The sequence below is a fragment of the Lutra lutra genome, chromosome 7 (genome assembly GCF_902655055.1).
Source record: "Lutra lutra chromosome 7, mLutLut1.2, whole genome shotgun sequence".
Classification (NCBI taxonomy): Eukaryota; Metazoa; Chordata; class Mammalia; order Carnivora; family Mustelidae; genus Lutra; species Lutra lutra.
Window position 1 is genome coordinate 48,990,762 of NC_062284.1, and position 25,585 is coordinate 49,016,346.

The following is a 25,585-nucleotide window of genomic DNA, read 5'->3' on the forward strand; positions in this document are numbered from 1 at the left end:
CTCTGACCTCACTCCATTCTGAATAGGTTCCAGGGATGTTGCTTAACCTGTCCTTCCAGTGCATAACCCACCCAGGCTACGGGCCAGAAGCTGCTGTAAGCTGATGGCCACCTATTGGCTGATTCAGTGCCTCTCAGATATGCCTGGGCTGGGCTGGGAGCCAAAAGTATCATGCACACAGCTTTGCTCAGGGATCACACAGTTGCAGCCTTTGGGATCAAATGGAAGGGATGGTACCGTCAGAGAGTGTGTAAGCTGTGGGAGCAGACAAGGCAGGGCCTATCTACCCTTGGGAGTCAGAGCTGGAGGAGAGGAGTTGGCCCAAAGGACCAGTGGGATTCAAAGATCTCAGCTTTGAGGGTCATAACCTCGCAGGAACCCCTGATTTGCTTTCAGCTGGGTAACCTTGGGCAAGTGGCTGAAGCTTCCTGGGCCTTAAGTTCTTCAGACCTAAGTCACGGGATGTACGAGAGTTGAAGAAGGTCATGTGTAACCCTGACAAATGCCATGGGCACATGTGGCTCAGTCTCTGCTCAGAGTCTCATTTAAAGAAAGAGTCCAACAGCCCAAAGGTAACTGAAAAGGTATCCCCATTCTAACTGCTTCCCCCATAGAATGGCAAAGGGGACCCCATTCCTAACTGCTGGTGGTACTCCCCAGCTGACCTTCGCCTCCATTGTGTAATTTTCCCACAATGCATGGCGTCCACGAAACTCCCCTTTGTACACCTCCGACGCTCCCTCCCCTTTTTCTCCACTTCATCTGTCATCCTCTGTGCTGTTGCCATTTGCTCTTGGGTCTGTTTCTTCTCCACCCATCTCACCATGCTGTGTCACAAAAAGTCAGAAATGAGTGGCTAGAGATGCAGGCAGGACTTGGTGGGGAGAGGTTACAGCAGGACACACTCTGAAATCACTCTTGCCACATCGTGGCACATGAAGCAGAGGCTTTACAAAAATTGATTCTCTTCTTCATTAGTCTGTTGAGGGGCCAAAAAGGGGGGTGAGGTATGGCCTGCCTGAGGGACCTCCAATGACCTAACCACCATCAGCCGATGGGCTGTGACTGGGAAAATCCGCCCTATTTCCTCAGATGTTCCCAAAACCTAGTATTAAAAAGCTGGGGATGGAAACACAGCTTATGCTATAATTCTCCTTCCCTTTGTTAAACATGGACCTCCCTTCCTTTCCCCCTCCCCCACATTCTTTGTTTCATCTTTCGTGGAATCCATCCCTTTGAAGATTGCCTTCAGGTCCTGCACCTAGCACATAGCATGTGCCAGGCTTGTGAGGAGCTGGATAATCAGACAAGAGACGATTCTGTCCTCAGTTTCCTTGCAGACAAATGGAAACAGGCTGCAATTGCACCTGATGGTGTCTGTAGTAGAAGGAGGGCCTAGAATGCTCTGAGCACACAGAGCAGGAGCTCTTCCCTCTTGAGGAATCAGGGAAGACTTCCTGGAGGAGGTGTTATTATCTAATCTGCATGATAATACTACTACTACACCATACTAAGCATTTACAGTAATGATAATCTCCACACAAAGCACTTGCTAAGCGTTAGCTCATTCAGTTTTCACCAAGACTAAGAGGCTGTTGTTACTCTCCTCATTTCAAAAAATGAGGGAAACGGAAGCTCACAGAACTTCACTGACTTTCTCAGGGCCACGCAGCTAAAAGGTAGCCGAGCTGTAACTCAAACACAGGCCTGTGTACCTCCATAGACCATGCTTTGAACCATGCAGCACTGTGTACAGCTGTTTAAGATGCACACTGAACAAGGCTCCATATCTAGCAGTGGCATTGTTCACATCGTAGGCAGAGTGACTTATGTGATGGTGTTCAGATGGACCCAGAGACTCAGGCCTCTTTGCTGACTCCTGGAGCAGCAGGAAGGACATCCTCCCCTGGAGGGCAGGGGGCACTATGGACACTGGGGAGAGTACATATGCCCCCATGTCTGGAGATGTAGGCTGCCAGGACTGCTGCCCACTAGGCTTTGGTTGTTCAGGCAAATAAGAGCATCTTTAAACTTTTTTACTTGAGGAAGGGGTACCTTTTCCTGATTTGCACAAAGAACTCATGTGGACTAAGAGCAGCCCTGCCTTATCGCTCTGCTGTGTGTCCCCTTCCCTATTACCATTGGGGAGGACACAGCCACGGAACAATTTGGACCAGCCTGAGGCAAGGATGTAAAGGTGAATAAGACAATGGGAGGTCCTCAGGGACCTTCCAGTCCAGTTTAGAAGCCCACAAAAAAAGGCTCTCCTCTCAGGGTCACCCTAGGACCATCAAACTAATCCTCTTCTCTCCCTCTCTTTCTCCTTGGCAGACGGGCAGGATTGAACCCAACTACCCCAAGGTCTGTGGTCACCAAGGCAACGTGCTTGACATCAAGTGGAACCCATTCATTGACAACATCATTGCCTCGTGCTCAGAGGACACATCGGTGAGCAGGAGGGGTGATCCCCAACGAGAGTGGACCCCCAGGGGGCTCCTCCCTACTTTCTCCTGGAGGCCTCCCTTCCTAAACTCCTCTCTTTCTCCTACCTTTGCCCTTCTTCTGTCTTTTTTTTCATCTTTCCAGCCAGGCCCAGGATGGGGAGGGAGTTAGGAAAAGGACCGAGAGAGCAAATCCATGAATATTTGACAGATCTTGTGCCTTTAGTGTGATATAGTTTGGAGGTGTTGGTTTTGTAGGTAAGAAATAAAACACGAAGTTTAGGGATGTGATTCAGCGCTCATCTCAAGAGAAGACCTTCCTCCCTGTCCATGTTTTCCTTCCTGCCCTTCCTGGGCTGGGCAGGATGCCACTGGAGCTCAGGGTTTGGAGGGTGCAGCGGTTGGGGCCGAGGGCACAGGGGCCCAGCGGGAGAGATGGCAGGTGGAGGAGCGGCCAGTCCTACTCTTTGGGGCACAGGGAGCTCAAGGAGGTGTGTGGTGACCACAGCCGGCTCCATCTCTGCCTGCCGAGGTGCTGGGCCCCTGTCACCAGCCATGAGGAAGCAGACATGCTCTCCCTCATACCAAGCTCCTCCACTCACTCTGAGCTGGAGTGTCGTTGGTCCTCACAGCCACTGCCACCCCCACGCTGAGGGTCAGGCAAGGGCAGGCTAGGAAGTACAGGAGAGCTGCCGGCCACCCAGCCCCTGCTCTCCCTGCTCCACCAAGCCTCGTCAGGACACCAAACCCCACGGTCCAGGCTAGAAGCCGCTGGCCCTCTCACCAGGGCAGCCAGCTGGGAAGGAGATGAGCAGTGGGTAGCTCAATGAAGGGAGGGACAGATAGCCAGGCCTCTCGAGTCACTGGCCGCCCAGGCTCCAGGTCTGGTCCAGATCTCTGCCCGACTGAGGGCAAGGCCGGAAGGGTCACTCACCAAGAAGCCCTGCCCGGTTCTCACTCAGCACCTTATTTCACCCGGAGTGAGTCAGGTGCCTGTTTCTCCCAGGACCCCGGCTAATAAACCAGGTGTCCAGCCGCTGTGGTTCGGGAAAAGTGCTAGGCCCCGGCACCCACCATGCTAGCTGAGCAGCTGTCTTCAGGTCCGCACACACTGACGGGGGGCGGTAGTTGTGCCCTCCGCGCTCCCGGGGGTGGCCTTCTCAAACGGATCTCGCTGTGGATCTCACCGACCGGGATGAAATCTCAGCTTACCCACTTGCCAGCTGGGTGACCAAGGTGACCCCTCTCTGGGCCTCAGTTTTGCACCTCCGTGTCACAGCAGTGGTGAGATGTGCCATTGGCAGTTGCCGTGAGGAGGAAAAGGGGTCTGTGCCTAACAGTGGGCCTCCTGGCCTCTGTCCTTCTCCAGAAACATCACCAGTAGAAGGGTAGGATCACATGCCACGTGCTGAAGGTCCACACAGACTGAAGTCACTGCGGCCGTGGACGTCAGATGAGGGCTAGTGCTCAGGGAAGTGGGATTCGTGTTGGGGGGAGGGAATTCGAGAAAGCTGGGCCCTGGGGAAGCAGGGCTGCTGGCAGAGAATGGGTGGAAGGAGGCCAGGGGAGAGGGCACAGGCCTTGGGGGAGGGTCTCAGCCCCCAAGCCTCTGTAACAAAAACACCAGGCTGGGGGGCTTGTAAACAGCAGGTGTTCACTGTTCCCAGTTCTGGAGGCAAAAGTCCGAGATCAGGAGCCAGCGTGGTCGGGGAAGGCCTTGTTTTTGTCTTATGTCCACGTGGCAGCAGGGGGGTGTGGGGTCTCTCTGGAGACTCTCTGATAAGGGCACTAATCCTGTTCCTGAGGGTTCCACCTCATGACCTTGTCACCTCCCAGACATCCCCCCTCCCAATACTTTCAGCTTAGGGGGCAGGGTCTTGACATATGTAGGGAATCAGGGAAGGGGAGCTAATGGGCCAGGGTGGGGGTCACGGTTGCCTTTGTGGAGGAGGGCCCCACCACCCCGCGCCCCGAGCCAAACCAGCTCTGGGATGTGGCTTGGCCAAGAGGAGGGGGTTACCTAGGGAGGAACGTGGCTGGCAGGGGTGGGAGATGAAGGGAAAGGACCCTAGGCCTGGGAGCACAGCAGGGAGGGCTGGCTGGGGGCCACGGAGCCAGAGAGAAGGGGATTAAGTCTTGGTCCAGAAAGGAACCAAGCTGTGGCTCTGGCCGCCGGTCCAGCTGGTCCTTAAGCAGCAGCTCGGAGCCCTGCTTAGCCCTATCAAATCTCACCCGGCCTTGGGGCCAGTGGAGCTAACAGGCCCCCAGGCTGGAGTAGCCCCTCCTGGAGAAGGTCCTTGAGGCTTGCTGTCCCACGGGGAGGCAGGGCACAGGCAGGGCCGGTACTTAGCTCCTCGCCAACGGTCCTGGGTTTCCAGGTGAGGGAACTGAGGCACAGTTGCCGCAGGGCTGGCAGCTCGGGTCCATCCACCACCCAGTATCGAGTCCTCTGAGGCTTCTCCGAGCACGGCCCAGCCCACACACCCACCAAGGGCACACAGCGGGGGCAGGCATCCTCCGCAGGGCTTGGGAGGGGTGGCACGGAAGGGGAAGGAGCTCCCCAGCTCAGGTGAGGAGGCCTGTGCACACCACCAGCGCTGTTGGGACTGACATCCCTGCTGCCATCAGAGCACCTCGAGGGGCACGCCCTGAGACGGCCTCCCTCAACCCGTGCTGGCCCAAATGGTCAACTTACTGCACAGCAGACATGATATCCAGAACCAGGCTGAGGTCAGTCAGCAGAACAAAGTGCCTGGCACCGTGCTCCTCATGGGGCTGGGGAGTCGCTGTTGAAGTGGGCCGGGGAGTCGCTGTTGAAGTGGGCCTGTCCCCAGGTCTCCATGTCTCTGCCCACCCCCCCACCCCTCCACTGCCCTCTGCCTGGACACTGAACGGAGCCAGCAAGCCCTCCCTGTTCCCTAGCTCCTTTCCCATACCCCCACCCCTGAAAAACCTCCAGGGAGATCCATGCCCCATGCCCTCCCCTCCTCAGAGCATGAGGAGGGCCTCAGGAGTCTGACCCCATCCCCCCAGGGCTCCAGGGGCACATACCCGGGCCCTTTCCCAGTGGGCTCCTGTCCTGCGGGAGAGGTAGGGGCCATAACTCTCCCTGGCATCTGGCAGAATCCAGTTCTTTCCGCCACTGGGTGATGTCACCTATTGTTGAAAGGCTGTGCTTTTTATAGCTTCTGCAGCAGCTAGGGAGGGTGGGATGGCAGGCGGCAGGGAAGGCTCTAAGGGCTTTCAGCCGCGTGTTCCTAGCCTTCCAGAGGGCCAGCAGCTGCAGGGAAAGGGAGAATTTTCTGACATCTAAGGAGAGGGAACGAGTGGTCCCAGAGGGCAGAGGGAGGCAGGCCACCTCTCCCTGGTGGACTGAGCTCAGCAGCTTTTCCTCCACTCTTTAACCAAAGGCTGCCCTCCCATCCTCCAAGAGAGCATGCCCCTCCCCAAGGAGCTGGGAGTGGGATGGGGCAGGATGTCAGCCCTGCAGGAAGCAGCCAGAAACCACCCACCACCCTGCCCTTCTCTTCTACACATACACACACACACACACACGCACTCTAGAGAACCGTACTGCTTGGAACTGGAAGGGAGCACCATGCCCTTTCAGAGATGGAAGGACAGTGGCCCAAGAGAGGTTGGACGGCCTGACCAAGGCCTCACCCACAGACCTGGGACTGCAGAGCAAGTGGCAGTGTGCCTCTGTCCTTAAGCAGCTGCTGGGCTCAGGAGTCCATGGGTCTGTAGGTTCTGCCACTTACCAGGCCTGTGACCTTGAACCGGTTTCTCTACTTCTCTGGGTACAGGTTGCCCTCCCGTCAAAATGGGGCTCGTATTGGACTTAGCGTCAAGCCTAACGAATACACAATGGTTCGAGTTTCTTGTCTACTAAGAACTCTAGGGCCCTGGGGAGTCAGCGAGCTGGAGTCAGACACCCGGGGCTCCTTCCAGGGCTTCTCATTCTTTGCTCTTTGAGCCCCACATAGGCCTTTGGTCACTGGTTTCCAAAAGAAGGACTAAGCTGAATGGTGAACCTCAAAATCCAAGAAAGAAATCCCCCACCCCTTCTAAACCAGGAGTACAGGGGTGGATCCCCGTCTACCCAGCTTACCACCGGCCAGAGTCAGGACTGGCGGGCTCCCTCCAAGTCGGGGGGGCTGACTCACTGCCCAGCCGGCTGCTGAGGTGATGGCAAGGTTTCTGGGCTTCTAGGATTCTTCCATTGGCTTCAGTTCCAAAGGGATTTGCCAGGCCCTGTTCCTTGCACAGAAGGCCAAGGTGGGATTTAGAAGGTCCCACCCCGTATGGAGGAGTCAGCCATCCAGTGTGATGGCTTGGCAGGTTGTCGGTGCCCCCAGAAGGGTGATGTCTAGACACCCCGCACTGGGAAGCTGCTCTCTTTGGAGGGATAGATAAGCAGAAATAACAGGGCCTCTCCACGGTGTCAGGTTCAATCCAGAGGAGAAGGAAGGCCTTGGGCTGCCTGTCAGGGCCTGGATTTGAACAGAGCTTGTCAGACTGCAAAGCTCGCACATTGTTGACCCCTCCCCAAAGGCAGAGACATTTGATTTTGTAGTTTTGGGGTTTTGTTTTTGTTTTTTTAAGATTTATTTATTTATTTATTTGTCAGAGAGAGGGCGAGGAGCGAGGGCACACAGGCAGGCAGAATGGCAGGCAGAGGCAGAGGGAGAAGCAGGCTCCCCGCCAAGTAAGGAGCCCGATGCGGGACTCGATCCCAGGATGCTGGGATCATGACCTGAGCCGAAAGCAGCCGCCCAGCTGACTGAGCCACCAGGCATCCCTGGTTTTGTAGTTTTATGAACCATTCTTATCGGCCATCTTGCCTAGCCTGGTCTGCCCAGTCTGCTGTCTCCCATCCACAAAACTGAGCTGCGTTGCATCTAGTATGTGGGGAACCCCCTGGCAGACGCGGAGCATATTTTGTTGGATTGACTTTGACCCAGGGACCTGAGAAGGGGCCCTGCGGGCTTGCTAGAGGGAGCATTTTCCCACAGTTCTCCACCCCTTCCTTCCAGAAATCCGGTTTGTCTGGCCCTATCAAGTTTCCTGTTGAAGCAGACTCTGAGCAGATCCACAGGGTCCTCCCCACACCCATCCTCTCTTTGCTTCAAACAATCCCTTGAATACGGAGGGACTGGAATTCCTTTCCAGCTACTTAGGCTCACTGGGAACTCCAGCTCCTCCTCAGAGTGCCTATGGCCAACTATTTGCTGTAGCAGTAGATCATACATCTAACAGTTCTTGGTGAAAACGGTTCTTTGGGCTTCCCGCTGTGGGCCTCTGCTCCCTGAGATTTGGATCCAGTTCAGAGCCTGAACCAGGGCACAGATGCAGCCCGCCCTCCCCAGCCCCTTGGCTTAGCCCTTGGTTCCTGGGCAGAGCTCTCTTCCTACGGATCAGCTTATCTGCTAGAAAGCCTCCGCCTCACAAGGACACGAAACCCAGTTTAGTTTAACCCACACACCTCTAAATGGTGGGCATATCTCTGTTCGTTATCTGGACAAGGAGCCTGAGCCTCAGAGAGGTCACCTGGTGTTCCCGGGTCATCCAGCCAGTGAGGGGGCTTAGAGCCTGAGTGGACCCTCACTTCACAGTTTCCCTTGTGCCTCTGCCTTCTCCTGGCATGGGACATTACCCAGGGATGATGTGCCTCAGTAGCTGGACACTCGGAATTAGGCTGTTTGGGGGGGGCTGTTTTCCTGAGACTTCGCCCAAGCAGAACTTCCTCAGGCCTGGGTGACCGGGTGGGACACACAATGGCTTCTGGCCTCCTCTGCTACCTGCCAGCCTGCTCCACACCTGTCAGGCTGACCTACCTGCGCTTTCCCTACCCACCGTGCCCAAACCCATGCGTGCTGCTCTTTTCTCTGTCTCCTTCCTCCTTCCCCCCCCAATCCCCAACTCTCTTTTCAAACTTAAGCCAACATGCTATCTTCCAGCCTTGCTTTTCCCGGACCCTCCCACCCTTGACCTCCCCCCCACCCCCGGAAGACTGGATTCAAAATCCCTCCAGCTCTGTGTCCATGGGTTCCCTGCTCAAGAGCAGGCACGGGGCCGGCTCAGTGAGACCCCCATGGCTAGCAGGAGTCTGGCTCACAGAAGGGAGTGTGGAACGAGTCAGGCTTTCCTCTCTGTTTCGGAGATCTTTCTCAAAGTCCGGAGGCCGCTCTCCGGCCTCAGTCAACATTTCAGCACCAACTGCCTCGGTGTTCATGGGTACACACTTGTCAGCTGTCCTCAAGCTACAGTAGAAGGTGTCCTCAACCCCAAACACTTCCACACCGGCCTGTAACTCTGACCCACAAAGTCTCATCCTCTAGAGTCCAAGACTTCTAGAGCTCCCTCCTCGAGTGCCAACCAGGAACGCAGAAAATGAAGCCGAGTAGGTTCTGGGAAACAAAGAAATGCAAACCCGGGTAGTGAGATGGCACTCTCGACCTGCTGGGTGGGCAGAAGTCTATTTCTGAAGGCATAGTTGGAGCCGTGGGTAAAGAGGCACTCTCAGACTCTGTTGGCGAAAACTGGGACAGCTTTGGGGACAGTCTCACAGTAACTGGTAAAAAATGAAGCCACTTGGAGGCACACACCCTACAGGAGTATTGGCACCCAAACTCGTATTACAGGGCTGTTCTGCATAGAGTGACTTGTAAGAGGGACAAAGGTGGGCAGAGCCTGGGAGTCTGTAAATGGAGAGTGGTTAGGCCATCATGGCGGAGTCAGGCAACAGAGTCAGCATCCCTCCGGCCGCTCACTAAGAGAACGTTAATCCAGGGGTACCAGGGTGGAAAGATGCTTGCTACCTATTACAGGAGAAAAGCAAGTTCCAGAAGAATACATGTAAACTAACAGCTTCCCTTGGGTAGAAGAGAAAAAAGTGGGGGCAGGGAGGGTGTGCACACGGGCGTGTGTCCTCGTGCGCATGTCCCACCAGAGCACTGGTCTCCTCTCTTCAAGGGTTATTTTCCTCTACTGCATGGGGAGCAAGAGGACTGTTGGTGACCACAGTCATCTACACGGGTCCCTGCCCCACCCTCTCCTCCACTTCCAGATCAGACTTCATCTAGGAATGCCATTGTACAGGGTCTGCTGAGGGAAACCATGGTCCTGCTGGGCCCCCTCTGTGTCACCTCACTTCCCCAACCTCCCCCAGCCACCAGTTCTCTGTGGAGAACTGCAGCAACCACAGGGGACTGCACTGTCGGAAACATGTTTTAAACTGCCCGTAATTATAAACTTTTTCTTGACCATGTTTGGGTTTTTTTTTAAGATTTTATTTATTTGACAGAGACCACAAGTAGGCAGAGAGGCAGGCAGAGAGAGAGGGAAGCAGGATCCCTGCTGAGCAGAAAGCCCGATGTGATTCGGGGCTCGATCCCAAGACCCTGAGATCATGACCTGAACCGAAGGCAGAGGCTTAACCCACTGAGCCACCCAGGCGCCCTGTGGCCATGTTTTTTAAATTGAGAAGGGTTCACTGAAGGGCAACCCCAAACTTTGATTGAACTTGCCTTTCTCAACCTGACGCCTCCCGTGTCTCGATGTGCAGAGCTGGGTCTTCGGGGAACACAACAAGAAGGGAAACCACCACAGGAATCAGCTCGGGGGCACCCCCAGTTCCCAGCCATCCCCCCTGTTCTGAGGACTGCTCTTAGAGTTCCACGTTTATTCATAGGCTTCAGAATTATCACTGAACAGCCAATATTGCATAATAACACGATGTGTTAAATTGTTCCCCTAATGTTGGTCACTTGAATATTTCTAAATTTTCTGCGGGGCGGTGAACACCTTCACACACGGAGATTTTTGCTTCTATCGGATTTTCAGAGTGAAATTACCACATCAAGGAATACGACATAAATGTCTTCATGGTTCTTGCTAAAGATTGCCAGATTGCTTCCAAAAGAGTGACTCTGATTTATAATGCTACCAACGCCCATTTCATCCACCAGTTCCAGTACAATCTTGCCAGCACTGGCTCTCCCCCACCCCACCTTCCAGTTGGCTACTTTAGAAAATTATAAATGGTATCTCAAAGCTGTTTTTCCAGTTTTTCTCCTTACTGGCAAGGGTGGAATTCAGATTTTCAAACGATTTGCTTCAAGGATGCCCTTCGCTGTAGAGACGCGCGCTCTTTCCTTTCTGGTCAGGGCACAATCAATAGCATTCGTGATGACAACGATTATAGAAAGGATTAGAATTCCTTAGGTCTCACGAGCACTTCACAGCTTACAAACTTGGGCACCCAGCATCTCATTTTATTCCACCAGTAGGCAAGGCTAGGCAAAGAGGGTTCTTCTCCCATCTGTGGATGAAACAGTTACAACTAGGCAGAGTATGTTTGGCCCCTGGGAGGTGGAAACCTACGGGGCTGATGTCAGTGATCCGGGAGGTGCTCAAGGATGGCAGAGAGGCTGTGCACTCTCTCTCCAGGGCCACATGGTCTCTGCTCTCTGATCCTCCGTGTGTCTCATCTTCCTCTCAACTCATCATCTCTTTCTGCTGCCCCCCTCTTTTTAAAGATTTTATTTATTCATTTGGGAGAGCATGAGCAAAGGGGAGAGGCAGAGGGAGGGGCTGTGGGAGAAGCAGACTCCCCACTGAGCATGGAACCCAACTTGGGGCTCCATCCCAGGACCCGGAGATCAGGCCCGGAGCCGGAAGGCAGATGCTTAACTGATTGAGCCCGCAGGTGCCCCTCTCTCTGCTTCTTTACCAGCTTCCACAAGACTGCAGATCGAGGCTGTGTCCAGGCTCTGCCCATCCTCCTAGTACAGGCTCCAAACATCAGATGGTCTCTAGCCCTTGGAGCCTCACCTCTCGGGAGAGACTCTGGGCCTCCCAGCCTCCCAGATGGGTTTTCCTGGGCTCTCGAGTCCACCTTGGTGAGGAGCAGAGTGAGCGACAGGGCCGTGTGAAACCAACAGAGCTGCTGAGGCTGAGATCAGAGCTCTTAGAAGGGCGTGGGAAGGGAAGCAGACTTAATACAACGCTCACCAAAACCTGCTTAGAGTGTGCCGGGCACGTTGGAGCTTCCCCCGGGCCTCAGTCAGGCTCTGCCCACCGGACCGACCAGGGAGTGCCCCATGACGCAGATCTGGGGGAGCCTGGGCTTCCCCTGGCCTTTGCCCACTCAGCCTCGGCTCCCCGTCCCCCTCTGCAGGTGCGGATCTGGGAGATCCCCGAGGGGGGTTTGAAGCGGAACATGACTGAGGCTCTCCTGGAGCTGCACGGGCACAGCCGGCGCGTGGGGCTGGTGGAGTGGCACCCCACCACCAACAACATCCTGTTCAGTGCCGGCTATGACTACAAGGTGAGCAATCCGGCAGCCACTGTGGCCAGAGCAGCTTAGTGCAGGGTTGAGAGGAGGTGGGTGCTGGCGGGGATCTCTTTAGGAGCCACCTGTAAGGATCACTGTTACTCTCCTGAACGTGTAGACCAACATCGTCCTATCTGTCCGTTCATCTATTCATTCATTCCATAGGGCTGGGCATCTTCCTGGCACCCTGTCATTCCTGGAGTCCACAGCGGCCACCTCTCTGGCTCCTTTGGGCCCTAAGAGATTAGAAGAGAATGCCCACTCCATGCCCAGACCCTCTCCAGAGCCACTTCTTAAATCTGGAAGTGGCTATGGCCCTCTTGGTAGGAAAAAGGAGCAACCAAAGTTGCTGGAGGGAGGAGAATGGCGTGCCCTCAAAAGAGGTGTGCCAACCACGGGACCCCGGCCAGGGACATTAATCCTTCTCACTAGTAGCAGAAACCAAGCTGCTCCCCAGGCTGGGGCTGGGCTCTGCCAAGGGACGGTAGAGGATTTGCCGGACGAGGAGCCTCAGCCTTCGATACAGAGTTTCATGCCCCTGTCCTGCCTCCCAGCACACCCCGACCCTGCATGGGGCATCTCTCCCAGGAACCTCGGGGGCAGACCGGGGACAGACGCCTCTGGCATGCCCACCCTCGCAGGTCCTCATCTGGAACCTGGACGTGGGTGAGCCCGTGAAGATGATAGACTGCCACTCGGACGTGATCCTCTGCATGTCCTTCAACACAGACGGCAGTCTGCTCACCACCACGTGCAAGGACAAGAAGCTTCGCGTGATCGAGCCCCGCTCCGGCCATGTCCTGCAGGTGAAGCCCCACAGTCTTTGAGGGGAAGGGAAGGTGTCAGGATCTGGGCCGTGGCTTTCGGTTAGGCGCAGAGGAAACGGCTGTGCTGGCTCCCCTTCTCCCATGCACCTAGCCTGAACCTCCATGGACCAGCCCCTGTGTTCTGGGTTCTTCTCAACTCACAGGGACCCTGCCTTGGTCTGGGTGGGGAGGGACCTCGGTACCCTTTCTCATCCCCAACGTACCCCTCTTCCTAGATGGGATTCTTCTGGCTTCCCTCAGGGGCAGCACAGGTGACACCCTTCAGCACACAAATCCCAGGGTGTTGCCCAAACCCCATCATGGGCCCAGGAGGAGGGGGCTTTGGACTCGCTGCCCATCCACCTGCGTGGGATAAGCCTGAGGGAGATGGCTCAGGGCACGGGCCCCAGGGACAGCTCCAAGTGGGGAGACTGCTGGTGAATTTGGCTCCAGCTTGGTCACTGGGTCTCCTGGGTCTTGACTGTGGGGAAGGGATTAGATGCCATTTGGGAGTAAGAAACAAACACTTTCTGAGCACCTGCTGTGTAGTCACGGGGCTAGGTGGGGTGGAAAATTTGAACCAAATGTGAGGTTTATCTCCTACACGAGAAAGGATTGATGCTTGACCTGGTGCTTTTTATCTTGGAAGAGTCAGAAATTGCGGGAGCAGAAAGTCATCAACTACTTACCATTATAGGTAATAACACTCAGAGTTATTAGCATCATTAGTACCCAGCAGCATTGACTCCGAGCTCGCTGTGTCCCTGAATCCTCCTGCCAGCCTGCTAAGGTGGGCACAGCTACTCTTCCCGCTTCCCACGGGGGAACCGAGGCTTGGAGAGGGTTCGAGATGGAAGCTCAGTTACAGCTGGGGCTAGAATGCAAGCCCAGCCAGTGGCCCCCAGAGCCTGCGCTGAGCAGAGGAACAGAGAATCCAAGCTCCACCTCACAGACATGACACAGGTCACGGAGGTGGCCCTCCTGGGTGCTACCCTCCTTGGGCAGCACCGGAAGTGATGCCAGCCTGGGTCTCTGCGCTGCTCCTCCACCAGCCTCTGGTTTCTGACCTGATGCTGACTCATCCCAGCGAAGGACTGTTATGTGTTAGGAGGAGGAGGAAGGGTCATGAACTGAGAGGCAGGGGGGAAAGGAGGCGGAGGATGGCCCTGTTAGAAGAAGCCCCAGGTGAAGCACGTCGTGGAGCAGTGACCCAGGGAGGCCCCTGTGCTCCTGAGCCTCACCCTCATCCTCAGATGTCCCCTCCAGCAGGTACTGTCGTGAGGCTTGGAGGAGAGACCTCGCTGGGAGCACCTGCTCTCCCTTCCCATCCCCCCCACCCCACCCCTGCGGCAGAGAGGACTGGATTCCTGGCCCCAGGGCCCCTTTGCTCCATGGCACCTGAATAAGTCTCATCTCACGCCATAAAGAATTTCCCCCATCAGTGGCTTACAGCAATGCAGCAATACAGCAATGCTTCCCTTGCAGTTCCGGAGACCAGAAGTCCAAAGTCAAGGCTGCACTCCCTCTGGAGGCTCCTGGAAAGAGCCCTTCCTCGCCTCCTACAGCCTGCAGCTGAATTCACTCCAGTCTCTGCTTCTGGAGTCACATCACCTCCTCTGTGTGTCGGCAGCGCCTCCCTTTTTCTTACCTCTCACAAGGATGCTCGTGATGACCTTTGGGACCCACTTGTCTAATGCAAGGCAGTTAAGGACCCCTCACAGGCTCCAGGGTTGAAGGCCTGGACCTATCTTTTGGGAGCCCCATTCAGCCCACTGCAGTTCTCTAGCATCTGGGGCCCTGACTTACCAGCTCTCTCTGTCCCCGCCAGGAGGCAAACTGTAAAAACCACAGAGTGAACCGGGTGGTGTTCCTGGGAAACATGAAACGGCTTCTCACGACAGGGGTCTCCAGGTGGAACACAAGACAAATCGCCCTCTGGGACCAGGTCAGCCACGTGGTGACACGGAAGGGTGGTCACTCTGGGGGCTTTGCTGGGGTCGGGGAAGGTAAGGTGCCATCCTGCCTGGACATAAGCTGATACCAGTCTTTACCCACCCCCTCCCCCCAGGAGGACCTGTCCATGCCCCTGATCGAGGAGGAAATTGATGGGCTGTCAGGCCTCCTGTTCCCCTTCTACGATGCTGATACCCACATGCTCTACCTGGCTGGAAAGGTAGTAGAAGATGGGGGGGTGGGAGACATGGGCAGCCTGTGGGAGACCCCCACACCCATTGTGCCCCTGCTCCTGCCCTGCCCCCTAAGAAGAGTCAGGCTATCTTCTCTGGTCTTCCCCTCATGCTTTCACTCCCTTCCTTCCAAACCTGCCCTCGGGTCTGCCATTCATTCCTACTGAAGGGTCAGCGTCTGGGAATGACTTCAGAGGAGCACTGGGGTGGGGTTTATACTGGAATAAGGATCAGAGCCAGAAGTGTAGAGGACAGTGACTCATGGGAGCATTTGAGGCACCTGACAGGCGTCCTTTGGCAAATATGGCCTCATGTATCAGAAGTGCTGTCTCCACACATGGCGCCCCAACCCCCTCACCCCTGTCAATGCCCTGTGGTGGCCAGCCCCGGGTCTAGAGGCCAGGTCTCCCTGGTCTTTTGACCACCCCTGAGACACATCAGAGGCTTCTTCAGCAGACCTTGGGACCACCCCTCACTCTCCTCACCTCCTTCCCTCTCCCCCTCCCCCCAGGGAGACGGAAACATCCGGTACTACGAGATCAGCACTGAGAAGCCCTTCTTGAGTTACCTCATGGAGTTCCGCTCCCCAGCCCCGCAGAAAGGCCTAGGTAAGGAGGGGTCCAGAGGTTTCCCAGGCTATGATACCGTAGAATGAGAGACTGGACGTTTGGCTATGGGTCCCCATCACTGCACCCCCCAGTCTCCCTAGAGGGCCCGGGATTGATGGAACGTCGTGAGTGAGTGAGGTCAAGGGTGAGATGTTCCTCACATCTCACATCTCACGTGGAGCCCACGTCTGGCTTGTTCCCTCTGGGGATGTGGTGTTATGGATAGGACATGAGAGCCAGCTTCCAGGTCATCAGTGCTGGAAGGGCCCAAGGATCCACCTCAGTGACTGACAACAAGATGGTGGCCCAGAGATATACCTGAGGTCCTAGTGACTTCAGCCTTCCCCACCTCTGTCATCTCCACCTCCTCGCTGTCACCTCTTCATTGAGTAGAATAAAAAGCAGCCTGGACTTTGGAGTCAAACCTAAGTTTACATTCGGATTCAACTGTATACCTCACCCTTCTTGAGGCTCAGTTTCTCCATCTGTAAAATAGGGAAAATCAGCCTTTTAGGTAAGGCTGTTGTAAAGCTTGGATAGCACCTGGCAGAGCATCTGTTCCTCCTGCTCTTTCACATAGTCATTCAACAAACACTTACCAGGTCACCACCATTAGACACAGTGGTAAATGATACAGAACCCAGCCTTTCTCTTGTGGGGCTCATATTCCACTAAAGGGAGACAGACAATAAACAAATAAAGAAGGAAAATTCTGGATGGTCATAAATTCTAGGCAGAGATTCAAATAAGGCAATAGAACAGAGAGTGACTAGGGCTATTTGGGACCTGGTGGTCTGGGAAGGCCTGGCTGTGGGTGTGGCCTTTTAAGCTGAGATCTGAAAGGCAGGAAGAGGGAAGAGTAGGGCCAGCAGGAGAACAGTCAATGCAAAGTCTCTGTGGCAAGAATGAGCCTGGCATGTTCTAGAAACAGAATGGAGGTCAGTGTGACTAAGTATAGGCTCTGTAATATAGCAGAAGATGGGGAGAGAGTTGGGACATGAATCTGGAGCTGAGGGCAGGGACCAGATGCCATGGGATGGATTAGAAGGATGTATTCGTGACGGGGTCTCCAGAGAAACAGAAATATATATAATACGTAATATATATAAAACATATAAATATATACATGATTATGAGGAACTGGTTCACACAATTATGAAGGCTGAGAAGTCCCATGATTGGGGCGCCTGGATGGCTCAGTTGGTTAAGTGTCTGCCTCTGACTCAGGTCATGATCCCAGGATCCTCTCAGCAGGGAATCTGCTTCTCCCTCTCCCTCTGCTTCTCCTCCTGCTCATGCTGTCTCTCTCAAATAAATAAATAAAATCTTAAAAAAAAAAAAAAAAAGAAGAAGTCCCATGATCTGCTGGCTTCCTGGAGACCCAGGAAAGCTGGTAGTATCGTTCGGTTCAAGACCAAAGACCCGAGAAGCAGGGGAGTTGATGGTGTGAATCTCAGTCTAAGGGCAGATGACATGAGCTGTCCTAGTTCAGACGGTGAGGCAGGAAAAAAAGGAGTGACTCTCTCCTTCCTCTGCTTGTGTTCTGTTCAGACCATCTGCGGATTGGATGATGGCCATCCAGCCTGGGGAGGGCGACCTGAGCCCACAGACACATACAGTTAATCATCACACAGGGGAAGGAGTTTGGGTTTTCCTGGGAATGCGTTGGAGGGTTTTCTTTGTCTTAGGTGGACAGGTGGGAGATAGGACAGAATGATGTGATCTGGAATGTGAGTCTAAGGCTGCTCTGGCTTCTGTAGGGAGAACAGATTTGGAAAGGACAGGAGGGAGGCCGAGAGACCAGTTTGGAGGCCCCTAGGAGCTTCTAGCCTAGAAAGGATGGTAACTGGAGAGGCAACAGGAAGATGGGAGATGAATGCAGGTGTTTGGGAGTAGGGTCAGCAAGACTTGAGGAAGAGAGATGGGGGAGGGAGGAACCAAGGAGAACTCTTTCTCCTCCCCCCACCCCCACCTCTGGCCACTGTGGAGCATCCGTTGAGGGCCAGGCACTTGTCATACGTTCAGTGTGGCTGAGTAACTCACCCCAGGCAGGTCACATAGATCCTAAGTGGCAGAGCCAGAATTCAAAGCCAGGTCTGCTGGCTCTAAATCCTGCTTGGGTACCTTTACAGTGCTTCCCTCCAGCTCCTAGAATTCCTTATCTGAAAGGGCAGCTTCCATTCCAGTCAAGGAAAGCCAGAACCTTAACTCAGGTTCACATCCTGGAAAAAGAAGCTAACGTTATCTGGGCTCATGATGATGCCAGGCAGTCAACGAGCGTCTTCCCGCTCAGTTTCCTGACCGACTCATGAAGAGTCATACTGTCCACCTCTAACCAGCCAGGGAGCCTGAGGCTCAAAGAGGCCTAGTGGTTTGCCCCAGATCTCCCAGCCAGTGGGAGGGGCAGAGTCAGGACTCAGAATCAGGTGTGTCTGACCCCAGAGCTTGCGTTCCTAACCCGACACCACTCAGTTTCCTCAGTAGGTATACAGTAGACGCCACTGTTCCGAACAGTGGCTAGGCACACATGTGGATAGGTAGTACACGCACGCACACACACACACCCACTCCCTGTCAGTCCCAGATGTACAATGGAACAGCAGCCTCAGGCTCGAGGGCGAAGGGGGAAGGTTTCTCTCTCCTTCGTTCTCTCTGAGGACCAGAAACACAGAGGCTTAGGGAAGCCCATTTATTTTAGAAGGTGACAGGCTCCATGGCCCTGCCCTAGCCACACTCTGTGACCTGAGGCAAACCCCTTCCCCTAGACCAGCAGGAGCTCCATCTATCCAAAGAATGGAATAGACTCAGCTATTGCAATAGCTCCTTCCTGTACAAAGACCCCAGTTCTGAAGCACTTTGGTGAGGTGGGTCTGGCCTGAGGGGCTTCTCTGAGACCCAGGACAGAGCCCAGCCCCTAGCCCCCCTGCTGCCCTGTGCATAGGTCATTGCCTCCTAAGTGCTCAGGGAAGAGGGGCGCTGCCGGGGCTCCCCGGGACCCTGTGGAGCTGCATGTACCTGTCCACAGGGGTCATGCCCAAGCATGGGCTGGACGTGTCGGCCTGCGAGGTGTTCCGCTTCTACAAGCTGGTGACTCTCAAGGGCTTGATCGAGCCCATCTCCATGATCGTGCCCCGGAGGGTGAGTGGGGCCGCGCTGGGCTTTGGAGGGACCCCCACATTGAGTCCTTGCTGGCTTGCCACAGACTAAAACCTGAGGAAACCAGAAGAAGAAAGTCCTATGGACTGGGGTCTTCAGGCCCAATTTCGGGGGTGGCGGGGGAACAGATGGGCACCATTCTGGGGTGGGGACAGTCTGTCTTGCTGATGAAGGATTCATCAGGGTGGGGATTCCAAGCCTGAGTGCTAAGGCTTGGGGGCAGGACAGCAGGACCACGGTGGCAGGTCAGCAAGGAGGGGCTGCCGAAGAGCAGGGGTTCTCTTGGTTCTCTTCTGCTCCCCCTCTGCAGTCGGATTCCTACCAGGAAGACATTTACCCCATGACGCCAGGCACGGAGCCAGCTCTGACCCCCGATGAATGGCTGGGAGGCATCAACCGAGGTATGCCAGGGGTGGGCTCCCCAGGAGAGGCTTCAAGATGGCAGCTTTTGCCTTCAGTCTGGTTCACCCATTGCCCCCTTGTGTAGCCTCCTACTTGACCCCCCCATACACACACTAGGCCAGCTGTCAAGTATGGTGTGAATGAGAGATGCCATCCCTTGACAAGTCACCAAATTGTCAGCAGGAACGTTTCCCTTGCCTTCCGTAGATCCCGTGCTGATGTCTTTGAAGGAAGGCTATAAGAAGTCCTCAAAAATGGTATTTAAGGCTCCCATCAAAGAAAAGAAGAGCGTTGTGGTCAATGGAATAGATTTATTAGAGAATGTCCCGCCCAGGACAGAGAACGAGGTAAGGAATATAAGTTATTACCTCCATGGGTCCTGGAAGAGCGAGACCTTTACATTTCAATTATGGGCTTCAGGCCTTTAAGCCGGCTGCATCTGGCGCATTTTTCTTTCTGTGACAAATACCATAAGTAGCCTGCTATTGGCTTCCGTTGCCTCTGACCCCAATAAATAAAGGCTGGGATACGCAGGGATATTGATGCCCCACACCCACCCCAGCCCTCACTAACCCACGCAGTCCCTCGTCTCATTCCAGAAAGGGGCTGTCATTTGCCGTTACAGGAGTTCTAAATTGCTGACTAACAGAGGGAAGCCTGGCCTCACGCCTTTCAGCACTGCCTTCCCCCTGGCATTGTGGCAAAGACAGGGTCTGACAGTTCCCTGTTTGTTGGGGGAGAGGCTGTGTTTATGAAAGTACTTTGTGCCCTGTAGAATGGGGGCAGCTCATTCAGGGGCAGCTGTGGCTGGGTCTTACCCAGGGCCCCCAAACTCTCCTTTGCACCATACCTCCAGACCCCGGTGCCAATACCAGGGGCCGAGTTTGGCTCAGGCCAGGGTTCACAGATGCATGCCCTGGGCCAGGATCTTGGCCTGATGCTGCTGAAGTAGAGAAGGCTACATGGACCCATCTGCATCTGAATTGGCTCTGCCATCTCCCGGCTGGGCCCAAGCAAGTTTCCTGACCTTTCTCATGGTGAAGTGGGGACAGGAAATAACACATAAGAATAAGACAGGAAATTTCCTAAGGGTCTAGCTCTAGCACTCTTCCTGGCCCATACGAAGTGCCCAGTGAGGCTTCCTGTATTAGTTATCTTTTGCTGTGTAAAACATCACCCTCAAACTTAGTGACTTAAACACACAAACATCTATTATCTCCTAGTAGCTCAGAATGGATGACTGTGGTTCAAGGTCTCTATGAGACCTTGTAGTTAAACTGGCAACTGGGCTGCAGCCACATCTGAAGGCTCAGCTGGGGAAGGATCTGCTTGGTAGATCATTCACACGGCTGCTGAAAGGACTCATTTTCTCATGGGTTGTTGGACCGAGGGTCTCGGTTCCTCGGGTTTCAGCCAGAGGCCTCCCTCAGGTCCTTACTGTATGGACCCCTCTGTAGGACAGCTCACAACATAGCAGCTGGCATCCCTCAGAGTGAGCAAGAGAAGGTGTCCAAGATGGAAGTCACAGTCTTTCTATAACCTGACCTTGGAAATGACATCCCATCACTTCTGCCATATTCTATTCATTTGAAGCAAGTTACCCAGTCCAGCCCACCCTTGAGGGGAGGGGTAACACAGGGGCCATCTTAAAAGTTTCTTATCACAGCAATTTACGATTATCTATTTGGCATTTTACGTTTAAAAAAATATTTTTTTAATCACCTGAGAAGGTAGAAGGTACCTGAGTTGCTGGGATAGCCCCGGTGGGCCATAACAAGAGACTGAGCTCTGTTCTAGTACCCAGTGTGGGGAAAGCAGGGTTAAGCAGCACTGAAATCAAGTAACATTTTGCTACAACTTGTTTCTATGAACAGAAAAGATCCAGAAGGAAATTTTCAAGGGTCTCTGGGCAGGCAACATAGATGTCACAATCTGTCTGCACTAAAGCTTATGCACTTTGTTCTTGGGAAGAACTTAGCGGATTGGGAGCAACCAGTTAGAAAACTGGACTGTAAATGGTGGACACATTGTCTACATGGGAAGATAAACTGGTGGCTTGATACAGGGGAGGAGGCTTAATACAACTCTGAATCTTACTAAAAATCAGTTCCTTGAGCACTTAAAATGAGTGGAATGTATGGTATGTGAATTACACCTCAATAACACTGTTTTGTTTTGCTTTTTTAAACAAAAGCTGACCAAAAGATTATGCAGAGGAATTTTCAGAACTTGGAAGCCACAGGAGTGTGTGGGATCACTGAGTGCAGGGGCAAAAAGTACATCATCCCTTCAAAAAGATGTAACCAGTATCAATTTGTTGGTTAAAAAAAAAAAATAAAGTCAGTTAAAGAATCATCAAAATGATAGAGATATTCTTCAAACCATTAATTTTCCTTTGATGCATTAAGTAAATAGTGCTCACTTTGACAGCACATACACTGACACAGTAAAATAAACACATACATACATACATAAATCCCACTTTGATGCAGGACCAAGACTTCTCTTTGAGGAGATTCCTGGCTGGGAACCTGCTATGTTATTCACAAATAAATCACCTTTTTTTTTTTTTTTTTTCCAGAGCTGACCCCCGTTTTTTCTTGCTTTAAGACAGATTTATTGGGGTATAATTTCCTGCTGGTAAAAGTCATCCTTTGTAGTGTGCGGTCCCGTAGGTTTTGACAAGCACATATAGCCGGGTCACCACTATGGGACAAGCAAGATATACACTGCTCCCTATCTCTTATGTTTACACGGTGGGCACCGAACTCAGGAGCAACTCCATTAGCATCCCCTTTATCTAATGCGTGCAACTTAGTTTTCATGGGGACATTTTCAAACTATTTCATCAGTGTCTATCCTATCTCACTTAAGTATACAATTACAAGAACATGTGCAGTTCACACCCAGGAGTGTGAGGATCCCCACAAGTGTGCATCAGGAACATTTAGTTCAAGGCTGGGGTTCCTCAAGGGGTCCGCTGTCTTACAGAGCTCAGTGTCTTGCAGGCATCTGGCAGTCTGTTTTCTGGTGGAAGGGGTGAGAATGGTTAATCCAGGGACTTGTCCCAGTGAGGGGCTGTCCGATCCCTCTGCTTTGCCCATGCCCAACCCTCCCGGGAATCCCTGCGCAGTGCGCACGTTGGCGGCTGTGACAGACACCCCCCGCAGCCAAAAACCTGGCTTCCATTCTGTATCTGAGCTTCCTTAAGAAGAGAAGGATACAAAGCATTTTAGAAAGCTTCTCATTCACAATGGTAAATAAGAGTATTATGTTTGCACCCTTAAAAGGTGAGCTCGAGATATTTGGGAAAGTGGGCGGTGTTGGGCTCCCAGGGGAAGAAGGAGCCGTGAGCTGGGTCTGGAGAAGGGCATGCTGCAGGGACAAGAGCCTCTGGGGACACTAAAGCTGGGGGGTAGGCACTGGGGGACAAGGGCGGAGGCCGCAGTGGGCGGGGCAGGGCAGGTGTGACACCCACTCGCGAAATCGCCTTCTCACCTGCTCTCTCCCGCCCGCCGCCACCCCTCTCCGTCCTCCCCAGCTCCTCCGAATGTTCTTCCGGCAGCAGGATGAGATCCGGCGGTTGAAAGAGGAGCTGGCCCAGAAGGACATCCGCATTCGGCAGCTGCAGCTGGAGCTGAAAAACTTGCGCAACAGCCCCAAGAACTGTTAGCTCCCGGGCAGGGCTGCCTTCTAAGCTGACCTCTGATCTCTCCGCGGTTTCCACACGCCCCTTAACTTCCCCTTCTCCAGCGCCCCCAGAGACAGAGCCGGGACTGGAGCTGGGGACTGCCTGAGGACGCCCACCTGCCACCTTGAGGACTGGAAGTTGCCCTTTGACCTCTCGACCTCCTGCTGGGAAAGTCCCCAGCCTCTCCTGGAGACCCACCGCTGGAGAACCCCCCTTTCCCCGCCACCCCAGGAGCCTCAGAGGCCCCTTGGAGGGGTGAAGACCATGGACTCCTTGTGGGGTGACCCTCAATGGATCAGGGAGCAGAGGGCGAAGCCAGGACCCCAGTAGACAGAGAACTTGAACTTTTCCCCTGCCAAGGGACTGCAGGGACATCTCGGCTCTCCCTGCCGGGGCTCACAGCACCCTTGCCGTTGGCCCAGTAAGGGCTGGATTACAGGCCTGGGCTGTTCTGCCTCCCCTCCCTCCATCTCCCTCCCTTCCCTGACAGCCCCACAAGCCTGGCTCACCTGACAAGGGTTGCAAGCAGCCCAGCTCCTTTCTGTCTCTTGCCCCCCTCTCTTGTCTTCAGGGAATTAAGAGGATTGCTCACCAAGGCCATAATGACCCCTTGCCTTCCCATGATTCTCTTCAAAGCTCTTGGAACACCCGTTTCCCGTTTAATTTGTGAGGTAGGCAGGGTAGGGAATAGGGTCCCCATTTTACGAAGGACAGAACTGAGGGTTACAATGGGGAAGTGACTTATTAAGTCACCCAGAAGGTTAACAGTCAACCCAGGACCAGGACCCAGCATGTCCAGACTCCGGGCCTGGGCCCTTCCCCCCGCATCAAGATGCCAGTTGCATGGGGACATCCTCTGTGCCCACGTCTCTGTGGAGAATGAGAACTGGAATCCACTGCTACCATCTGCCCAACACCAGTAGTGCCAACGTGCCACACTGCCCAGTTGAGGCCCTTCCCACCCAGTGCTCCTGGCCCCTGCCCTGTGCTCTCCCTCCTCAGGGGACTCCCTCCCGATGAGGCCCCTTCCCCTGGAAGCCAGGGCTGAGAAGGGGGAGCTCGGCCCTGGGGAAGACAGGGCGGAAGGGGTCTGATCACTTCAGGGGCCGCTCTGCACCTGTCCCTCGCCACTTCCGTCTCAGCCACTTTCAGCCTTACACTCGTAGAAGGACCACAGCCCCTTATGTCCGTATAGCACTTTAAAAGTTTACACGGTTCTTTGACCCGTAGGACCTCATTCAAGCCTCGAATCTGCTCCAAGAGGTGGGGAGCCTTCTCTCCATGCTGCCGATGAGGACATAGACGTGGCCCAAGGTCACAGGACTCTCTGAGATGCCATATTTCATCTGGTCTTCTACGCATTTTCTTTTTTGTTTCCTTATTTGCTCCCATCGTTTCCCACTATCCACAGAGTCTGTAAACACTGCTGTCAGAAAAGTCACAGTTCCGGGGGCGAGATCTGGCCTGGGGGTCAAGAAATGGGTGTCCACTCCTCTCTCATTAGCTAGGATCTACTAGATGCGTTTTACCCCACACCGGCTTTTCCCGTGGCCACCCTCTAAAACGTCCCTCCACAGAGGCTAGGGCGCCCTCAGCCCCTCCAGGTCACCTGGGCAGGGAAAGCCCCAGCCCTCAGGCTTTTCCTCCAAGAACCCTCCACCCTCTCGGCCAGCTACAGCAGGGTCTCTGGGCCCGCCGCCCCCTGCAGCTAGACAGTGTCTGCTCTCATCCCCTCCTCACACTTCTGGACCTTTTTTTTCTTCCCCCATTGACCTTTGTGGTCTTCTGTGATTATTTATGCTGCCTCCCAAGGATAGAATTGAAATAAAATGTTTTCAACTTATCCCACCTGTGGGCGTGACACTCTCATTTAACCCCGGTGGCTGTGGCGCTTGGTCACTTTGGTATCCTGATGGTCAGCCTCCCAGCTGCGACTCTGGCCTTTCCAGAACAACAAACCATGTCTGTACCTACGGAAACCACACTTCACACTTTGACAACAAGGCTTCGGATCCAACACCACCGACATTTGGGGCCAGATAAGTCTTTGCTGTGGGGGCTGTCCTGTCACTGTAAGTCGTTCAGCCGATCAGACACCACAGCAGCCCCTCCCCAGCTGTGACAAATAAAAATGTTTCCAGGTGTCACCCAGTATCCTCTAGGATATGAAAATCGCCCCCAGTTGGGGACCACTGTGCTTCAGTTATTCGATGAGCATCTGCTCGGTATCCAGCCCTGGCTTGGGGTCTGGGGACACCGGTGTTTGACACTGGAATGACGCTTCCTAGTTTCCATCTACTTGACTCTTCTGATCTTCACAGCAGCTCTACATGCTATGTTCTAATATTATTTCCATGTTCAAGAAGAGTAGTCCACTCCAGACCAATGACATGCTCAAGGTGACTCAGCTGGCATGATGGGGAAGGCACTCAAGGACGTAGATTTTCTGAGCCCGGAGCTGGAGGACCACATGCTCCCAGTTTCCACCCCCCACCCCTCCCACCCCAACCAGACTCAGTGCTGGGCAGAGTCTGGTCTGAGAGGGAGGGCTGGGGCCCATCATGAGGCAAGGGGTGGCAGGCAGGGACTGCCAGGCTGCCGGGAGACACTCCCTCTCTCACCAAGACAGGGTCGTCGTGGAGCAGAGTGGTCAGGCTGCACGTGGCAGGGTGGACACCACAGGAAGCTCAGCAGAGCCAGAGAAAAGCTAGGACCGTCTTAGAAAAGAGGGCTGGAGAGGAAATGGCAAAGGGTGGGCAGAGGAGCGTTGGGCAGGACGCCGGAGACCGGAGGGGTGGTCCAGGCTCAGTTCTGCCTCTGACTGCTATGTGACCTTCAGTAACTCGCTACTCCTCTCTGGCCCTCACTTTCTCCTTCTATAAAATGGAGGACTAAGACAATTTTAGGGTCCCTCCCTGGTCTAACACTTCAGTTTCCTTTACACCAGCAGTTGAGAGA

General features: G+C 54.1%; 1 protein-coding gene across 2 annotated transcripts in view; it reads left to right on the forward strand.

Moving 5' to 3' along the window:
* CORO2B (coronin 2B) overlaps window positions 1–24,470 on the forward strand; it is a 127,964-nt gene extending 103,494 nt beyond the window's left edge. For both annotated transcript variants that reach the window (XM_047738057.1, XM_047738056.1), the window contains exons 3-12: window positions 2,332–2,448; window positions 11,623–11,772; window positions 12,420–12,584; window positions 14,413–14,529; window positions 14,653–14,757; window positions 15,282–15,378; window positions 18,404–18,516; window positions 18,845–18,935; window positions 19,144–19,283; window positions 22,478–24,470. In XM_047738057.1, the coding sequence (XP_047594013.1) occupies window positions 2,332–2,448; window positions 11,623–11,772; window positions 12,420–12,584; window positions 14,413–14,529; window positions 14,653–14,757; window positions 15,282–15,378; window positions 18,404–18,516; window positions 18,845–18,935; window positions 19,144–19,283; window positions 22,478–22,609 (1,227 nt within the window). In that variant the 3' untranslated portion in view covers window positions 22,610–24,470. The remainder of the gene's footprint in view (window positions 1–2,331; window positions 2,449–11,622; window positions 11,773–12,419; window positions 12,585–14,412; window positions 14,530–14,652; window positions 14,758–15,281; window positions 15,379–18,403; window positions 18,517–18,844; window positions 18,936–19,143; window positions 19,284–22,477) is intronic.
* The last annotated feature ends 1,115 nt before the right edge of the window (window positions 24,471–25,585 follow it).